Source organism: Aptenodytes patagonicus, chromosome 6 (assembly GCF_965638725.1).
Source record: "Aptenodytes patagonicus chromosome 6, bAptPat1.pri.cur, whole genome shotgun sequence".
NCBI classification, from domain to species: Eukaryota; Metazoa; Chordata; class Aves; order Sphenisciformes; family Spheniscidae; genus Aptenodytes; species Aptenodytes patagonicus.
The window spans coordinates 27419110-27439815 of record NC_134954.1 but is presented as its reverse complement, the minus strand read 5'-3'; the positions used below and the strand labels follow the sequence as shown (position 1 = coordinate 27439815).

The 20706-nt window shown below is 36.3% G+C and overlaps 1 protein-coding gene across 4 annotated transcripts in view; it reads left to right on the top strand.

Annotated features, from left to right (window-relative positions):
- The window catches only part of UGGT1 (UDP-glucose glycoprotein glucosyltransferase 1), a 49413-nt gene that overhangs the window by 2569 nt on the left and 26138 nt on the right, over positions 1-20706 (top strand). For 2 of the 4 annotated variants that reach the window (XM_076341635.1, XM_076341633.1), the window contains exons 2-19: positions 21-156; positions 586-724; positions 2611-2693; positions 3249-3379; positions 4253-4365; positions 5537-5711; positions 7046-7142; positions 8840-8918; positions 9129-9229; positions 10047-10146; positions 11268-11328; positions 14410-14501; positions 15171-15321; positions 15597-15716; positions 16825-16910; positions 17366-17501; positions 18430-18561; positions 20337-20501. In XM_076341635.1, the coding sequence (XP_076197750.1) occupies positions 600-724; positions 2611-2693; positions 3249-3379; positions 4253-4365; positions 5537-5711; positions 7046-7142; positions 8840-8918; positions 9129-9229; positions 10047-10146; positions 11268-11328; positions 14410-14501; positions 15171-15321; positions 15597-15716; positions 16825-16910; positions 17366-17501; positions 18430-18561; positions 20337-20501 (1947 nt within the window). In that variant the 5' untranslated portion in view covers positions 21-156; positions 586-599. The remainder of the gene's footprint in view (positions 1-20; positions 157-585; positions 725-2610; positions 2694-3248; positions 3380-4252; positions 4366-5536; positions 5712-7045; positions 7143-8839; positions 8919-9128; positions 9230-10046; positions 10147-11267; positions 11329-14409; positions 14502-15170; positions 15322-15596; positions 15717-16824; positions 16911-17365; positions 17502-18429; positions 18562-20336; positions 20502-20706) is intronic. The other 2 variants (XM_076341634.1, XM_076341636.1) reach the window with 2 other exon arrangements.

Here is a 20706-nt window from a genome sequence, read left to right as displayed (position 1 = left end):
TTATTTCATTCATTTTTCAGCTTCTAAAGTTGGCGGTACTTAGTGCATCCAGGAAATGCTTGTTTCTTCATTCCCCAGAGAAGTCGTCCGCTGTACCCAGCAGAACCTAAAGGGCTGACTAGGGAACCTTAACCTTGCCTGGCTCTTCTGACATTGGTTAGTGCACCAGCTGATGTATCTGTGCAAATACAAAATGTACCTCCCATAAAATGAACAGTGGGTTGGTTTTCCACCTAATTTGAAATACGCGGTTTGTAATACCTCTTCTTAAAGCAAGTAGTATACGATGTGGGTGTCCCAGAACAGAAGCAAGTTTATTTGAAAGCATAAACATAGAGGAAGCTGGAATTGATTTAGGTTTAATTGCAGCTCAGGAGTCGGATCTTAAAATCCTTGTCTCTTCATGTTTTCATTGTATTTTTGATTTTGTAAGTCCAGGTGAGACTATGATTATCTCACTGATGCATTGCATTAAATGGGCCACTGAATCTTAAAATATGCCTTAATATATTTAGATATGTGAGATTCTGTACTTATAAAAAGAGACAACGTAAAACTAACTTTTTTTTCCTTCATCTTTTTTAGGCTTCTTCTATAAAATGGGAATACTTATGGCAGTTCTTGGAATCTGGTTCAGCTCTTCACTTGTAAAAGGAGATTCTAAGGCTGTGACAACATCTCTAACTACAAAGTGGTCTTCAACTCCTTTATTACTTGAAACAAGGTAAGTGCATTGTGATTTTTCGTTGACAAATCAGAATATGCTTAGAAGATAAAGTAATGTGTTCTCTTTTTCATTAGTTTTGTGGTGCTTTGGATTCTTCTTGTTACTAATTCATTGCCAGTAATAACACTTAGTTGAACATGATCATTGCTGTGCTTAGGGAGGTGGGATGAATTTTTTAAAGGAGATAGTAGTTCTTTGCGTGATAAATTCTTTCATTCTGCATTAGAACAAACATTAATAACAATGAATAATTCCATAGTAAGTATTTTTTGCCTTATGAAGTTTTACTCAAAGCACTAGATAGAGAGGTTTAGTATGGTCTTGTAAGATTCCACAGTAAAAGATTTTTGATTTCACTGACGACTGTAGGTTTTGATGCCCATCTGTTGCTCGTGTATGTTTACCTCAGTTAAGCTTGAGTTTAACTTTGTTCCTGTGAGTTGTGCATTGATTATCTCAAGTCAACTGCTTTGCTAAGCAGTTGTGCAAGTCAGCCTGGGGGGATTTCTTCTATGGTATTAAAGACTTTTTTTTTTTTAAAAGACGTTATTTAGAAAGAAAAAAGAAAGCAAAATGCTGTCTTTTCACTGCCAGTCTACTTAGCACTTTAGAATTCCCCATCACTTCATTTTGCGGTATTCTAATTTGGAGATGTCTATGCGAAATAGGACTTTTAGATTTTTGGTGTAAGTGTGTGTGTGTTTAATTTTGTATCACTTAAGGGTGTTGCCACATATGGAATTCTGCCTGTGTTACCGCAGACTGGTTCACATGAAAACAGTTGAGCATTGATGAGTTTCATTCAGATGGGCATGGTTTTGGGTGGTAGGACAGGTGTGTCCTAGGTGAAATTACTTTTCTGTAACCTTCTCTATAGAAGGTGAGGTTTGAAGACTGAAAGATCCTTCAGCAGTAAAATGCAAAGCTCAGGTGTTAATGCCAGGATTTAAATACCCTGACAACGCAAGACATTTGCTGGGGAAAAGCTCACCCTCAGAGACTGTGAAAGAGTAAGCAAATAATTAAAATAATGTGCCAAAGGCTTGATATATAACCTAACCATTATATTCGAAGACTTTGGGTAAGTGGGATTGTTCATCTGGGGTGAACCGCATAATGATACAGCACTGCAGCGTAAAATCATTCCAGCTGTTCAATTTGCTTAGCCCAGCACTGCAGTTCATTACCCGGTTGTTCAAGAAGTACTTAACCACCTTAGGTCAGAACAGTTTGAAATGAGCACACAAGCTATCGTGGCAGGTAGCAGGCTCCAAATCTTGTGTTGTAGCATCCTTTAGCATATGAAGCATGTTACAAGTTTAGACATGATAAAGTATTTGCTGTTAGCAAGTTGTTGTTTAGAGAATTATTTTACTATCTAACGTTGTATACCTACCTAATCATATGCTTAATATATGGTGAATTACAACATCATGATTTGAAGCTGTGACTTCTCCTTTTGCTCATTTAAAAACAAACAAACGAAAAACCCCACCAAAACTAGTAGTTCCAGCAAACTACAGTTTGTAACAGCAAAGTAAACAAAAATGTACGTTTCTCATAAAAGATAGCTAGCAAAGAAGTACATTAGGGAGGAGAGCTGCCAACGTGTACACTGCTGTCTGTCAGTGGTCTTTGAGAGATTAATAGGTGCTTCACAAGCTTCTTTCATGTACTATGTGTTTGTCCTGGCCTGCAACTATTATTTGTTTGGGTTGGTTTGTTTTTTAGCTTTCCTGGTCTGCTTTTTCTAGTAACAGATGGTTTTCTGATACAGGTAAACATATGGTAGGAGCTAACTTTCTGTAAAGCTTTACAAAGTATTAGAATTGTAACTTAAGAGAAAATTCATAGATCTAGCTAACTCTTCTCTTCTTACTCAGTGAATTTTTATCAGAGGAAGGTCAAGAAAAATTCTGGAATTTTGTTGAAGCCAGTCAAAATGTTAAGACATCTGAACATGATGGTAAGTTTTCATAATCTTTTTCTTGATGATGACTGATAGTTGACATGGTTGAAAAATAAACTAAAATGTTTTGTCTTCCATTGTGTTAGTATTGTACAAGTCAAATGAGGACTGGTTTCAGTGATGTTTTTACTGTGAAGTGCTCAAGGCTTTTGGATATCCATTTGACAAAAGCTGTAGTGGACAAGTCTGAAACAGGTTTTACTTGCCAGTTTCTGTTTCAACGTGAAGTATAAAATGTTACAAATGCTTTTTCTCTGTGTTTCTATTTCTCAACTGAAATTAAATGGGAGCTTTTAACTGTTTCCCTCCTCCCCAAGCCTATGTTTGCATCCTCAGGAATGTATATAAGTGTACTCTCATGGATCTCTATCGAAGTTCACTCTCATCCATCTGTAGAACTGGCTGTAATGAAAATTGAGGAGGAACGATCATGTGCATATTTACAATTAAATTAATGGACTTCTGTTAGTATAAATCACAATTAAGATGAAAAGCCCCTCTTCAATGAGAATATGGTATAGAAAGATAACTGCCTGTACTTTGACTTTGTAGGTAGTGATTATTCTTCTTACCATGAAATGCTGAAAGTAGCCTGCCAGAGTCTGTCACCTTTGCAGCAGAATTTGTTGAAATTTTCCTTGTCTCTGCGCTCTTACTCTGCAACAGTTCAAGCTTTTCAACAGGTTAGTACAGCACAGGGGAACTCCTCAAATGATATGTAGAGCATTACGAAAGGCCCAGGAAGGAGTGAGCTGTGTAAGGAGACATTTGAGAATATCAAAAATCTTGAACTGATTAAGTGCTTCATACATCTGAGCTGAAGAGCATATGTATATTCTAATTTCGTTGGGTGCCAAATTTGAGTCCATGTGTCTAGAGTAGGCTAAAGAATTGGGATTTCAAAATGTCTGCATATCTTGGATGCCAGCCGCACTGATAAATCTGTAAAGATTTTTATGAGGAAAATCTCTATGGCTCCGTTGGTACTTGTGATGCTGCTGCTGTTCCCAATTATTCAGTTGTACTTACTTGAAGATAGTAATCCATGAATATATAGCTCTAATGATTAGAACCCATGGATGGAAGTTCATTGTACTCCGTTCTCTTTCAAACTTGGGGTATCATATAGTTCATTGCAAATTGTCTCGCATTATAATGTCCTTTATCTAAGTAATACTAGGAGACATCTTCCTTTTTCATCTGGAATAATTTTATCATTTGATGTTTAACAAATATAGAGGTTTCTGATGTGTAATGCAAAAAAAACCCAACCAAAAATTGCAACCCCACAATTGCAAGCCTTGCTTTTTGTACCTGGAACTAATATTACAGTTAATAGTAATATACTGGAAAACTATTTGTAGTAAGTTAAGACTTAATTCTCAATTTTGCAATTTTTACCTTGCATTTAAATTATGAAATAAACAGGGAAGAAGTACTAGTTTAGAATTTAGGAAACTGAAGAAGAGCAATTGCTACAGAGCTATGCTGTTATCATTTTCACTTGTTCTAAGGGCAAACATTCAATCTACTTTCTTACCAATATTTTAATACAGATAGCAGCAGATGAACCTCCACCAAAGGGCTGTACCCTATTTTTCGCTGTGCATGGGGAGAAGACGTGTGAATTTGACTCTCTTGGAAACCTTTTACAGGCAGCTTCAGAAAGGTATTTGCTTAATTTCCTATCATTGGATTAGCTCTTAAAATTTAACCTAGTTAGACTTACTGCTGTAAAGAGATTGTAATAAACCGGTAGTTTCCACATTCTTCAGTATTGATTTACACTGTCTATTGCTTGCATAGAGTGCCAGTCTCTTATTTCTTATTAATCCAGATTGGAATGATTGTTTTCTTATCACTTGCTCTTTGATATTCTGCTACGAGGAGGAATGCTTTGACAGCGCATGGGGAAAGTTGGAAACAATTTGTTGAAGGACAGTAGGAATTCTCAGGAATATGTAAAGCCTTTAGTGTGTAGGGAGAATAGAAAGAGCTGGGCTGCGTATTAAAATGATAGTTAGTATAACAGAGAGAGTTTCATGAATGGCTTGAAGCATGCATAGTATTTTTTCCCTGTATCGTTTTCTCAGCAATAACAAAGAAAACTATTACCACACAATATATTTCAAATTCAGATTTCTTTACAAGAACAGAACTTGATTGTAACTTTTAGTAACAAAAACAAACTATAAAATAGAATACCTCTTTAGGAAAAAAAACCCCTTAAATTTCAGTTTTTCTTCATAGTAATCTTGGTAGTTTTGGTTTTTGTAAGCATAAAGGGTTTCTTTGTCCATGTGCAGACATATGGCATCTATAGCTCACATGCTATTCTTCTGACTCACTGGGAATATTGTAAATATTTCATTGTATTTTAGACAAAATTTAAAAACAGAAGTTGAAACTAGTCTTCTCATTCACTTTCTTGTTTGTATACTAAGCCAAGGACAGGGTCCTCTTGAATTTGAGTTCCTGGAACATTTGCTCTGTTAGCTTTTTTTTTTTGTTTGTTTTTTAATACAGAATTTATGAATCACCATCGGAGGGGGGGAAAGTTAATTGCAAATTTCAGAGAAGTGGTTAATTTTTAAAATAAGGGTCATATTAGATTCAAAATAGTACATAGCTACTTGTTTCATTTTCATATGTCCATTTTTAACAAAGCTTTATCAACATGCATCAAGTGCTGCTGACCTTGATAATATGTGGGAATAGCTTGACATGTATTCAGTGAAGACAGAAATAGTGATTAAACATGAGAAAAAAATTTTGCATCTTGCATTGAGTGCAGCAATGCTATGAATCACAGTGTGATAATCTTCAATGTTTACTCTTAGGCCAAAGCCATTTCTGTTCAAAGGGGACCACAAATATCCAGTGTCAAACCCCGAAAGTCCTGTCGTCATACTTTACGCTGAGATTGGCTCAGAGGAATTCTACAGATACCATAAGAGGCTTGTTTTAAAGGCTGAGGCAGGAGAAATCACTTATGTCCTCAGACACTATATTGCTGTAAGTATATTTGTGCATTGTAACAAAGGTGTTTGACATGCGAAGAGCAACTGGCCTGGGTTTTAAAAAAGACAAATGGCCTAAGTTTGTTCTCTTTAAATTGACATTTGCATAATGTGTTGCTGCTTGATATTTATTTGGAATACTCAAAGTTTATTTTTTATTGCATGTAGCTGAGGAATTCAGAATAGTTAAGGTCTTAGGATTGTTTAAATAAGAGGATCATTTGATTTTGCAAATGCAGAGTTAAAGTCCAGATAAATTACAGAGTTTAGTCTAAAAAAAAAAAACAGTTGCTCTACCTATATTAGATTACAGGAAATAGATAGTCAGATCTGTCTGCAGTCAGGCCACTTAGTTACTTGATATGAAAAGCAGGGATTAAGCTTAAGGTACCATTTTCAAATGAAAGGCATTGTTTCTGTAGCAATTTTACTACAGAACCACTTACCGGTCCTAATGCAATTTATCCTGGTTTCTATCTCCCTCCCCTAAATTGCCCATAACCACTGGATTAGTGCTTAACTCTACATTTCAAAAGCTCTGAGAAATTTGAGTTGACTTTTTTCCTGAATATTGCTTAATGTTGCTAAAACCTGCAGTGTAGCAGGTCGTAGCCGGACTCAAATGCAAAAAAAGCATCAGCTGGTTCACTTCTAGCGATGTTTGCACTTTTGATAAAATGAAGCCATACATTGCATACACCACTTTCCTTTTAAAAAGTAATTTGTTTATCAGTGTTGGGAGGAGTATTTGCATTCAAAATTAAGTGTATTACACAATAGATCTTGATATAGTTGTGTGACTCCTGTATACGTCAAAATACTTTTAACAAGTGATCATGTTTGTTTCCCATTAAAGTCAGAACTAATTATGCATCTCTCGAGTCATTGATTTACCCTTTTTTTTTGTAATTCTCTATTGTAACTCTTCAGTGAATGTTTCATTTTTGAGCGTCACAGTTGAAGTTCCTTTCTCTCCTCTATCTGATTTGATGACATAAGTCTATCCTGCTCTACTTGGCTTACGTGCCGAATCCTGAAAACATTGTTTTGTGTTCCTTTTTGCTTTGTGGTTTTGCGGGTTTTTTTGGTTCATAAAGAGATCTTTGCTCTCTGAACTTCAAAAAGTTTTGTTGAAGTACAATAGGAAATGTAATTGTTACAGTACATTACTGCAGCATCACTCATTGTATTTGTTTCTCACTTATGCATTACTAGTTATGTCTGAAACGTGTACCAGCTTGAGATTTCTTAGCTTTGGGAAATGGCAGCTTTTAATTTGTACATCAAAACAAAGAATGGCAATATTGTATTGTTTGCTTTTCCTTACAGAATCCCAGTAAAGAAAAAGTCTACCTCTCTGGCTATGGTGTGGAACTGGCAATTAAAAGTACAGAATATAAGGCCAAGGATGATACACAGGTGAAAGGTGAATTATTATTTTAATTTTGCAAAGATAATGTTGTATTTCTTTTAATATGAATGGCTGTTTGTCTGAATTGCAGATATTCTTCTTTCTTCAGCTCTGAAATTACTTCTGTTCCTCTCTTTTCTGGGATTATGTTCTTTATGAAGCGTTATCTTTGCCATGGCACTTGTCTTCTGTCTTTGTGAAATGCTGGGCACAATGGAGTCATGACTCTGGACTAGATCTTAGTAATGGCACTACTAATGCAACTGATTTTTTTACCAGATAGCCAGATTCTCTGCACATGTAAAGCAATTAATCTGCCTTAATTTGCCTTAGCTTATCCATCCTCAGAGCAGAATGTGTTTCCTGTTCTTGTTCTTTGGGAAAACAGAACTTAGAATTCTGCGTGATTTTTTGCTTTTGCTGCTTTCTTTAGAGTACTGATCTCTGTTTTGCAAACTCTCATGCACCTGCCAAAACTATTTTGGTAGGGTAATCTGTGTGTGTGTGTGTATACTTTTTATTTAGATGTTCACACACTCATATAAAACCCCAGAATTTCCTGCTTTTATCTTGGACTTAAGAAATTTTTTTTTTTTTTTTTTTAGTTTGAGATAACAGTTGTGGAGAACAGAACTCAGATTTTGAATTGGGTTCTTCAGGATTTTGCAGTTTTATCAGCTTCTAGATACAGATCTAAACTCTGACTCAGAATATTTTGCCACCATCTAGAGTATAGACACATAAAACCTTTGGTCTTTATTTGTAGAAGTATTTAATTTTACGAGAAACTAACATACTAGAGGAGGTGATCCAACTTAAGATTTATATTACTGTGTGAGAATTTCCATTAATTTGTCATCAAAAAGTCATGCAAAAGCCCTGATATTGTTTGTAGAATAGGACATTGGAGGCTTTTGTCTCTTTAGGCGGGGGGGGGAAAAGTCATTCTGGGGAAGATTTGTTATTTGTAAACGTGTGAAGTTTTATACCAGTATTTATGCAGTAATCTAAAATGTTTTACAAAATGGACAAACTGTACTTGCATTGCTATGAGCTGCAAATAGCTCATAGATAGTAAGCTGCACATTAGAGGTATGTGGTTCTCATCCGGTTCCTGTCTGATTCTGGGAAGTCTAGGCAGTCTTTTATTCATGCCTGTGCTGTTTTGGCTTGTCCAGAAGCAAATACTCATCTAAAAGGTCAGGACCTTTAGTTAGACTTTAGCATAAAACATCTAGATTGGAGCTGGCTTGTGTCCAGCTAGTTAGTGACTTGTGTGAGTCTTTTGCACAGATTTCTTTTTGATGTTTAAGCCCAGAATTGGACTTTGCTCGGATACTATTTTTTATCATGTATTTTGGGGCTAAAATCAGGGTTGTGTTCACAACTGAAGTTTAGCACTTACTCCACAAAGCTGGCATGTCCTGAAAGCTCCTAGGTCCTAGTGAATTCCTCTGCAATGCCTAGGTCTCTGAGATTTGCACTCATCTTAAGCTTTTCCTTCTCAATAATCCAACTTGGTTTTATTTCAGCTGTTACTGTGTTCATTTATAAAGGTAACATCTCTTGGATACAGGTTTAAAAGTAAACCTGAAACTTGCCCTTTCTCTCTTCTTTTTGGTTACTGCAGTGTAGTTTTATTAAACTAATGAAAATGAGTGTGAGAACTGTTTCTGAATAGCTTGGTAATAGTGTTCTTTGTGTGTTTATAGGCACAGATGTGAATGCTACAGTAATAGATGAAAATGACCCTATTGATGAAGTGCAAGGATTTCTATTTGGAAAACTAAGGTAAAACTCAGTTTTAAGTTGTTGGTCTTTGTCGTACCAAAAAACTTGATGTAGAGATGCTGATCTTTTGCTTTGTTATTATTTTTTAAATGTCTGAGTTATCCATATGTGTTAGCAGCATACTTTTTCTTATGTTAGTTTCTTTGAATTAGCAGCAGACTTGCTTATAGGAAACCACAGAAGTTGTTTTACCCTCATACCCTTTTATAGGCAGTTGTATCCTGACTTGACAGAAGAGCTGAAAGAGCTTAGAAAACACCTCGTGGAAAGTACCAATGAAATGGCACCTTTGAAAGTATGGCAGTTACAAGGTAATCTGTAGGAAGACTTTCAGTATTGTACTGCAAAAACTTAATGTAAACATATCTTCTTGTGTTCTATGCCAATGAGGTTGCTAGTGGCTGCGTACAGTTGAGAGAGTTTGTAAATTCCTGCATTGGAAAATACTGGATTTTTCTAAAGCGCCTTTGTAGAGTCCTGTTGAAACAGCTTTTAGAAAGATCGTTTCACAGGACTTCTGAAATGAGGTTTGCTTTCTATATTGTGAAGTACAGTAAGCCACTTGCAAGTTTCTTTCCATGGTCACATTCTTGGTGTGGAAAGCTGAGATTTCTCAAGACGAAAGGAAAACTGTATTTCAAAAGCATCTGCATGCAACTCTGGCCTGTTTCCCTGGAAACCATCTGTAGAGGCCTGTGGAAAGGCTTTTCATACTCTGAAAAAAAGAGTAATTCAAAATGCTGAACATATGTTGTAGCCACAGAGAATCTACCTATGTCCAACAGATGGCTGTTTATATTTCTAGCTTGTGAAACAAGTACCCAGACCCCTTCTGAAGGGCAGATCCTCCCATCTCAGCCGAAAAAAAAAGGTGATGGTCTGGACTCATTGAAACAATCTGTAGACAGGATACTTTGGTTCATTTTGAAAAGGTTACTTGCTTCAAGGTAACAAATAGAAGTTGAACACAAGGAAGGAAATTTAAAAAAAAAGTATCTAAAGGTGCAGATAGAAAATGAATTTTCATAGGTAACAAATAAGCAAAAATGTTGAAAGCTAAAGTTAAGATGACTCTGCATTGGCTTGTTTTCAGTTTAGAGTTCTTGACTTCTATTTTTTCACGTCTAGATTTAAGTTTTCAGACTGCTGCTCGCATTTTGACTGCTCCCCCTGTGGATGCTTTGATGGTCATGAAAGATCTCAGTCAGAACTTTCCTACAAAGGCCAGGTAACTTTAATTAGGAGTTCTAGGAAGTTTTCTTACTATCTTATTTCTGAGCAGAACCTGAGACAGGCAGCATTGGTTGGGTTAATGTCCGAGTTTCCATTTAGCTGGAAGCAAACACTGGGGAATGTTTATGCAGAGAAGCCTATGTTCTTCAGCCTATGGTTACAAAGAGGATCTTACAGTGTTTTTCCTGGATGGCAGTTGATGTGGACTGGTGGAAAATTTGACAGATTATCTGTGCTATTTTGTTGTGAGATGCTTCTGAACCTTTTGCATCAAGTCCTCAAGAATTTATTGGATAGGCTTTCTGTTTGGTGGCTTTAAGGTTTATCTATTCACTGGATCCCACTCTTCTGGGATTCACTTTGCCAAACAGCCCAGTCAATCTCATGTCAGAGACTGATGCGCAATTCCACTGTTTTTTTGCACTTTGTCAATGACTGTCTTGAGCATATTCAAATTAATTTCAAGAAATTCAGTCACAATCTGGCCTGCCCAACCAGTCTAGAAATGTATTTCTTTTGATAAATTCCATGACCTCGGTTGTGAAGATGATACTATAGGAGCTCCTCCTTTTTGAGTAGGTGGAGATATACCCAAGAGTAAAAAGAAACTGAATTCTGGTCTTATTTCCCACTAACTGATGTAAAAATTGTGCTATTTATAGCTTCTTAAGGTAGGCATTGCACTCTTGTGTTTTTAGTCAGATCTGTGAGCTGTACTCGCCCATTCTGTGATGACGCAATCACTAGATCCAGTGTAAGGAAAGGAATGGGAACCCACAATGAGGAGTGAAATCTCCCTATTTTCTGCTGCCAGCCTCCACCTCTACCTTTCTGGCAGCTGCCCACTTTTATTATGGTTAATGTGAAATTAGACACTGAGAGTTGGCATGCGGTTAACATTTTTATGTTCTGTTGAATTATATAGTATAAGAAAAAATAGTGCATCCTACTGTTTAATGGTACCACGAAGTGCAAATGCTTCTGATTGCAGCTCTTTATACTAGGAGACTAAATGTATTTATAGATAAAGTACAAAAAGTAGGATAAGTAGATATCTGATCTATGCATTAGATAAACAGAAAGATGATTCACAGCATGATTTTTTTATTTCTGTAGAGCCATAACAAAAACAGTTGTTTCTTCGGAACTCAGAGCAGAAATTGAAGAGAACCAAAAGGTAATGCTTCCAGAAAGTAACATAGTGCTTTTGCACTTATGTTTTAATATAAATTCAAGCTCTGAAAATAATGATTCTATTTAAAAGTTTACATTTTGCTCAAAATAGTAACCCGGTATTTTCAGGCGTAACTTTGTCATAGTACGCATCTGGGAAGTAAAGAAGTGGTAGATTTTCAAACATGGATTAGGAACATAATTTAGCTTGTTTGCTTAAATATGAAAATATTGGTCATAAATTCTTTGAGTGAGATCACTGTGTTGGGGAATGATGATATGGGGGTTTGTTCACAGAGCTGCCCCTACAATGGTTATTCACAGTACTCAAGCGTTCTCATAGTTATTTGGCAAGCACTTGTTAATGTATATGAAAGTGACCTGTTCAGTATCTGAACTCAGAATCTGGTAACTGTATTTATTTATCTTTATAAAATTAACTTTAAATACAATTAAAGTATTATGTTGTTAACCCTGGGGGAAAAAGTTTATTTACAGAAAACATACAGCATTGGTGTTCTTAGGATTTCCATGCAGACTGTCTTAATCTGATCTACAGGACAGGACTGTGTCAGAAATGAAGCAGTAGAAATTTTGATGTCTGTGTCACATCAGTCTTTACTTAGTTTCTGAGTTACATATTTGTAGTGATGACTTGCCAGCTAAAGTTGTATAGAAATGGTTAGTATGTTTCTTGTTAGAACTGTGCCTGGGGGGTGGCCGCCTTTCAGTCTTTGACCTAGTTCTTATTTGAGTGGTATAGCAGATGTGTAAACTTTGAATGTCATAGCACTACTCGTCCTGGGTAATAGTTAAAAAGAGACTGACTTCAAGTTACTGATTTTAGGTTTTGATTGTATTCTGAACTTCTCAAAAGCAACTAGATATTAAAAGTGTGAGTGTTTTTTAGTGGAAGTAATTAGAGTCAAAATGTCGTTATATCTTTTAGATTATTTTAAAATGTCTGAGCTGGATGGAACGTAGCTTGTTAGAAAGCTATTGCTTGAAAAGCAAATATATTAAGTATCTTCTTACGGTTTTAAGGATGCAGAAGAAATTTAGTTCTCATTACCCAATTTGAGATGGTGCTTAGATATCTGAATTCATCAGTATTTACAAGGAAGTCAGAGAATAAACTCAAAACCTTTTACTATGGCTTAGAATGATTCATACTATATGGAGGAAATGGGTCCAATGTTGGTGCTTTGAGAGTGAAACTAGCGAAGGAATAAAATTTAACAGCTGTCCAAGTAAGTCTACATGTGCTTTGAAACAGAATCATAAAAAAACCCCAGGGTACGAGGGACCTCTGGAGGTCATTGAATAGGCTCTGGTGTTTGCAGAAAAATGTTTCAACAGCTCTATTGTGTACTTGGCATTAGCAAAGCACTGAAAAAAACAATAGCCACTTGGGAATTTTGTACAATTCAAATACACCTGGTAGTGCAGTCTGGATACAGTGTGAAATAGAACTGTAAGACGGTAATAAAAACAAAGCCAAACAACAGCTTTTGTTATATGACCTACACCGATCTGTTCATACATTTCAGTCTCGCTTGGTATTAATAGGAAGAATACAAAGTATGTTAAGTACACACTTATGTCTTTGTTTAAAATCTAATCAATGATATTTGGCTAGTCTAGTAGTAAATGCAAAGTTACCTGAAATCTACTTACAAGTCCCATGAGACTCCTGTTCTGAAAGAGAAATCCCTTGTTGTTCAATAGCGATAAAATCAGAAAAGAAGGGATGCGGTTTGACACTGTCGTCCGGTGTGGTTCTGGAAGGGACAAAGTATAGAATGTAAGTGCAAGCTAAAGCTACCTGGTGGCTTTTCTGTTATGTGTTAGATCAGACTGGTCCACAGGTAAACCCATGATTTTGTGGATTCATTTTTATTCAAAGTATGTCTAGGCTACTAGATCCAGATCTGGCTAGATCTAACCCTGCCCTTTAAAGCTGTTCTTTGCATGACACAGTTTGTGTGGATATTATTTGATAGTGAAGTTCACTGCTATTAGTAAGTTATAGTTTATTCCATAATTATCCACAGAAAGATACAATTTAACACTGCATGTACTCAGCTCTTCTCTGGGAGCTTTTTTATTTAATAAAAGATATAAATCCTTCCTGATTAGACGCTGCTTTCCTGTTCTTGGTACTTCACATGGTACTTTGCTATTTCTCTGTTTGCTTTGCTTACATTCTTCATGATATTAGTGTTTTTAAATATCCAAATACTATGTTTCTCCTTCCGTGTTCATCATGCCTCTTAATAGAATTTTGTAACTGGTACTGCAAGACAAAAATGATGTTGCTTTCTTCCAATACCTCTTAAGTTTTTAAACAGAATTTTTCATGCTAGAGTTGGGAAATTTGCTTCAGGAGTACTGTGTTTTATTCACCTCTCCAGATTCAAAATTGTTCTCTGTGATGGTGCCTCCTTTCAGGGGCAAATATCCATTCAAATGGGGTACTGCTTAGAGGTACTCGGAAGAAATTCCAAAATATCGATAAGACTTTTTCCCTTTGTGTGCTGCTTGATTTTGGGGAGATCAGACTACGGTGGCAGCTCATCTACTTTTCATTGATGACATATCCACTAGGTCAGGACTTAACTGGTACCTTAAACACAGTAGTTAGTTCCACTAGCGAGCGCCATGCAATATCCAGCAGTTTAAGTCTGTTCTGCCCAAAACTGCGTGTTAAGAGCTAAGACAGGTAACTGGATGCTATTTGTCTATGTACTTCGTGGGCTGTCAGCTAAAAAAAAATTAAATTACTTCTCTCAAGCATTTCTAATTATTTAATCTGAGTATATTTAAAAAGTCTACTCAGGGACTTTCCAATGCACTACCGAATCATGTAGAAACAAATGGAAGTCCCATTTATGCATCTATGCACTAAATAGCTTCAGTTGTTTTTTTCCTCTGGTATGTATGTGCGCACAAAGTCAGCAAAGACTGTAGTTGACAAGTAATGTAATGCAATAAGGGAGATGAAATTTACAACTTTGACACATTAAACTCAATAATTTTTTTTCTGTGCAGGGCATTCTTCTAATGGCCTTCTACTTTCTTTCAGTATTTCAAAGGAACATTAGGATTACAACCAGGAGATTCTGCCCTGTTCATCAACGGACTACTTATTGATTTAGACACTCAGGACATATTTAGGTAGGAATGTTTTCTTTTTCAGAATAATTGTATCCTGTTTAGGAGCTTGCATCCTGCTTGTGCATAGATAATGAAGTAATTTAGACAGTTTTGAACCTTCTGCACAAAGCCTGTATCTAGACTAGGTTTAATTGTTAAGTACTGGAAAAAGCAAATCATGGTTCCTTCTGTTACGTAAGTGCATTTCTAACAAAAAAGCTGATGTGAAAACTGGAAGACCCTTGAATATTGGAATGGGAAGTCACCTTTCTACTGTTCTTTTGATCTGTGCTGTGACTAGCAAGATTTTGGTCTCCAAGACTGTCAACATACAGATTTTACTCTGAAGATAGTAGACTAATTCTCAAAGGATAAACCACTGTAAAGTTTTCATCTGAAAACCACCCTATATCTTTGTCAAGATTTGTTTCAGTAACACAGAATTGAAATTACATATGTATATCATGCTTTAGTTATTTTGATTTAATGTAGTTTTTGCTAGAAATATAATACAATTGAATAGGTTTAAGTTATCTCAAGTTTCTTAGGACAGTTAGAAATAGGTGATAAATAAGAAGTAATGCACAGACATGGCAGACTTGTTTATACTTTCATCTGTTAACCCTTAGGATAAGGCAAGTTATTTGCTGTGTCTTTAAAATTCAACAACACTTTTTCTTTTCCTTCCAGCTTGATTGATGTGCTACGCAATGAAGCCCACGTTATGGAAGGCCTGCACAGCTTAGGAATTGAGGGTCTTTCCTTGCACAATGTTCTGAAGTTGAACATTCAGCCATCAGATTCCGACTATGCTGTGGACATTAGAAGCCCTGCTATTTCAGTGCGTATGGTTTTATGAAAGAAATACCTTATTTGCCATTGGGCAGTGCATTCTTAAGCTGTCAGGGGAACTTTTGTTCTTATCTCACAATCAGCTCTGAAACTGCAGTGAAGAAAAAAAGACAAGGTTATAAATATAATTAGCTCTTCTTAAAAAGCTTAACTTTTTATTCGTACAGTTCTCAATATAGAGTCTGATTTCAAAATATTTTGCAGTCTCAGACTCGAGCAGGAGGACTGTCAATCATTTAAGTGCCTTTATTTTTTTTTCCTTAGTGGATCAACAATCTTGAAGTTGACAGTCGGTATAATTCCTGGCCTTCCAACGTGCAAGAACTGCTGCGTCCCACGTTTCCAGGCGTGATCAGACAAATTAGAAAAAACTTTCATAATTTTGTAAGTAGTAATCTGACTAGAAATGAAATGTGCATTTTTTTTTCAACAGCAGGGACATTAGCTTTTGCAACTTACCTACATATATGCTGGATTCCCTGTCACTTAAATATCTTGCGATAGAATGCTTTTTTAAAAGGTTTTGTTCTACCTGTACTAGTAAGTTATGGCCGAGATTCAGAGATTACTGAGCATGATTCTCTGGCATCTATTAGATGCCACAAATTGCTTCATCAGTGGAAAAAACTATCACCTGACAAGTGAGAATTTGGTGCATTTCAACTTTGTGATAATAAATGAAGTTGGTTAATGAAATCCCTCAAATAATGAAATCCAAACCAACTTCAGTTGTTTCAGTTAGAAAGCATTCTTGCACCAAGACTTCAAAAGATGATCATCGGTCCTCAGCTTAGTCCTGGGTGTCCTTTTAGTCTCTAGGTAAACTACTTAAAGTTAGATCTCATGAGTTTGTAAATTCTGTACTGTAACTCTTGCATGTGGCAGAGTGGCCCCATAGGAAAAAGGACTCCTCTGATTAGTGGCAAATAAGGACTTCAACCACCTCAAGGTGTGGGAGCATTAATGTGTTATCTTTTTCTCTGGAGTTCAGTACTTTTAACATTGAAATTATTAAATGAAAAGGCAACACTTGGCATGAATAAAGGGCCCTAAATTCATTCTGGATGGCCCAGTTCTGTCTGGGTTTGGGCTTGCTCTGAGAATGTCTTAGCAGCATCGGCTTTCCAGGGGGTTGAGCAGAGCAACGCTGTGTTCCTCAGCTCTGACAAATGCCTGTCTCCCATGCACATCTTAATGGGTGGATTTGTGCATACGCAGAGGCAGAAGCCTAGATGCTAGGGGATACTGAGGTAAAGTACGTAACGAGTCTGGTCTCTTCTGGTTAAAGGAGTGGTTGAGACAGGGTATTTTAGACAATGGACTTAGACTTTAGAAGAAACTATTATTTAGTGGGCCTCATATCCCTGGCAGTGTACAAAATAGGACTAACGATAATTCTGCACTGAAAGGTGAATGAAGCTATCTCTCATCAAAAACCCGTATCTTGACTTCTTAAGGGAATAGAAACTTTTCACTTGTAATTTATATGCAGGTGCTGATAGTAGATCCTATTCACGAGACCACAGCAGAATTACTGAATGTGGCAGAGATGTTCTTCAGTAACCACATCCCACTGAGGTAATCACTACGTTTTAACGGGAATTTTTTTACATCAGTTTTATTTTTGTGACTTTTGCAATTGTAAAATTCTCATTGCTAGGGCACTGTAGAAATGTTAGGTATCTTGTATTGGTGGTTGGGAAGGGCATATACTAAATACTGTTTCTTATTTAAAATTTTTTTAATATAACTTTTGCTAGCAGCAAAACAGAGTTCAGTTTCTTTAACAGTCCAAAAGAAACTTAAAGGCAAGTACTTTGGATGAGAGAGAGATGAAAAGCAAGATTCTGATGGACTCACCATTAGAGATTATATGTGCTAAGTTTGATTCCTGGCTGCTCTGCTCAAAATCTTATCAGTCTATTCCGGAAAAAGCCTTTGTCTAAGATGATGATCATACCTGACAGTTACATGAAGAGTTGATTATTTATTAGTATAATAGATTCATGATCTGGGGATTTGTTTGGTTGCAGGATAGGACTAGTCTTTGTGGTTAACGACTCAGAGGATGTCGATGGACTTCAGGATCCTGGTGTTGCCCTCCTTAGGGCATACAATTATGTGGCACAAGAAATGGACAATAATTATGCCTTCCAGACTGTCATGTCTGTAAGTATTCATTTAAAAGGGAAATCAATGTTTTAATATTTTTCATGTATGTAAGATTATGTTAATGTGCTAATATATAGATAATGGAATAAATTTTTCTTTTACTCAGTGAGTATTCAGAGTATCTCCAAATACTAGTACCACTAATACATGTTTCTTTGTAAAGTGCTTCTGACCGAACTTTAACAAATGAGACTAGATTTAAATGTGACACTTAACACTTTTGCACGTTTTTCTGATACTGCCTCTGCTCATTCTGCCAATGACTTCTAAACTGCCGTATCCCTTCAATATTATAATTTGTTTTGAACAGTTCCTGCTGCATACTTTTGCCACATCAAAGGATAACATAGGTGCTAGTAAATGCATTTTCACTTGTGGTTTGACACTGCTGTACAAAGCTACAAGCGGGGGCATACTGTAATGTTAAACTGCTGGTGACTTTTATTCTCTTTTTTTTTTTTTTTTTGGTATGTATTTGTAAGTCGAAATAAAATCTTGTGCCTTCAGGAGGGAAACAGTTACCTACTTTACATGTGAGGTCTGTTGTATTATTTATAAACGTGTCTTGAGTTCTGAAGGGAAGTGTAGCTCTTTGGATATGCTTTACTTGAGCCTTTTTTGCCCTAAGCACTACTTTTCCCCCTCAAACACCTTTTCTAATTAAAGATGCAAGTTGTTGTTATTTAAAGAAATAGATGGTATTTATCTCCTTCCAATCTCACTGGAATGACTACAAGCTAAACCAAGATAAATATAAGAGCTACAAGAGCTGTTATTGCAGCTAATAAATATGAAAATATGTTTTGCAATCTGGCTGTTAATGCCTTATAATTACTGGAATACAGGTGACAGGTCAACTTACCTTTGGTAAGGACAGAAGTTTTACAGTTGCAGCTGTAAACTTATATTTGTATCCCCCTTTCAGATATATAACAAAGTAAAAACAGGAGATCAGCTGAAAGTGGAGCATGTGGTTAGTGTTCTTGAGAAACAGTATCCTTATGTGGAAGTCAACAGCATTCTGGGAATTGATTCTGCCTATGATCAAAACAGAAAGGTAAGAATTCATGAAACAGAGCTTTTTTTCACTTTTTTTGTTTCAACACCGTTTTGAAAATATAGTTACTCGGAATTTCTTGATCCAATTCTCTTACTAACCAGGTAGCTATTTTGTTATCACATTGGGTGACTTTTAGTAATACTTTAATAAGTATTTATGTTCAGCACAAAGCTTTATATAATATACATAATATATATAAAATATATTGTAATATGTATTTTTATAAAAATCTATATGTATAGTACTAGAACCAAGGTAACTTTCTTGTGATTCATAAGTCATGCTTTCGTTCTGGCATGCAGACTTTAGTAGAGTTTAAAATTGCTTGGGAAAAAAAAAATCAAGGTGATGGAGTGGTTCATAAGAAAACCATGGGGCTCAATGTCTGGGAGGGATTGGTGTGGGTTTTCTTTATCGGTATTTGAACAGTGTGTGAGATAAAGTAATGATGATGAATTCAGACTGCCTTTCCTATAGCAAGGCATTCAACAATCTTCCTCAAATAATTTCTTGAAGTTATTTCTAGGGTTGATACTTTTCTGTATGGAGAAAACTGGGACAGCAAATCACTATTGGATCACTTATATGTGAGATGAAGCAGATTTTCTTTGGGGTTCTATAGGGGGATGGTTATGTATTTCTGTTGAATATTCTAAAAGAAAGACTGAAAATACTGTCTGCAATAGCTCTGTAACACAGATGATACTGCCTACATCTGTAAATGTAAGGAATGCAGTCAGGGTTATATAAATAGGCTTGTATGCACACGCGCTTTCTATCTTCCGATGTAGGAAAGTGAAAGGAAAAGCATTTTGAGGAAATCAAAACCAATAAAAGCAAGGCAGACATTTTTGTATGACAGGAGAGGCCTTTTCAGTTTACATACTAGATGCCAAATCAAACCCAAATGAAACAAAAGCAACAACACCCCCCTCCAAGAAACTCCTAACACATGCAAAGTGTTCTCCCCCAGAAGACTTGAGAGGCCATTCCGGGGGCCTTGCTGCAACTGGTGTACCTGACACCATTCAGCACAACCACATCTGAAAACATTGCAAAGCCTTCGGATAAGGAAGGAAGCCTTTAGAAAGAGGTTCTCTCCATATAAAGGACACAAGTTAAAACAACACTGAGCACTCTTTCACGTGATCTGAGCTTTGTGATATTTGTGTCCTTAAAAGGTCTTGAAAGCCCTCCATAAGAACCTCTACACAGTAGAACCTGGTTAGCTTCTGTCCATAACAGAGTATCAATAATGATGGTGCATTTTGCAGTGGTTACATGAAATGGGGAAATTTGTCTTGACGTAATAACCCCCTCCCCCACAAGTAAATGTTTTTTCACAAGTTTAAGAACATGTTCTTAAAAAGAAAAAACTTCTACCCTGTCTTACGTTACACTATCAATGCTTGCATTGCATTTGCTTCCATATGCAAAGTCAGATTTCGTGTTGTCCTTTTTTTGCTATTACCAGAAAGTGCTCACTGGAATCAGTTTATTTACAGTATGAACTTAATGGAATATTTTACACTTACGTATTATGAAGTAACTTTTTTTGCTTTGAAACTCTGAAAGACAAGGACATCTTCTGCATGTAAGATACAGAAAGTGTCTTATGCACTGTGTAAAATTAATATTCTCTGTATCATATAAAAACTGGAAGGACATCTTAGTGTGATTAGAATAGACTTGTGTGGATATTGGATGGAAACATTATGAACCCTTGTGGTAATGGGCTGACGTGGTAAAGCTACTTCCTTCCTTGTATTTAGGCAGCGAGAGGTTACTATGAGCAAACGGGTGTAGGTCCTCTCCCTGTTGTGCTGTTCAATGGAATGCCGTTTCAAAAAGATCAGCTGGATCCTGATGACCTAGAAACTGTGACAATGCACAAAATCCTGGAAACCACAAGCATCTTCCAGCGAGCCGTGTACCTGGTAGGTGCTGAGTTCAGCTGTGACTTTAGAGAGAAATAAGATTTGGAAAAACTGACTCAGAAGTCCCTGAATATGTAATACACAAGACAACTTAACTTGCATAATTTCTTGGTTTGTTTTTGTTGTTGTTGTTGTGAGTTTTTTGTTTGTTTTGTTTGTTAAGTTATCTAAGGCAAATATACATGTGAAATAACAAATATTGCTT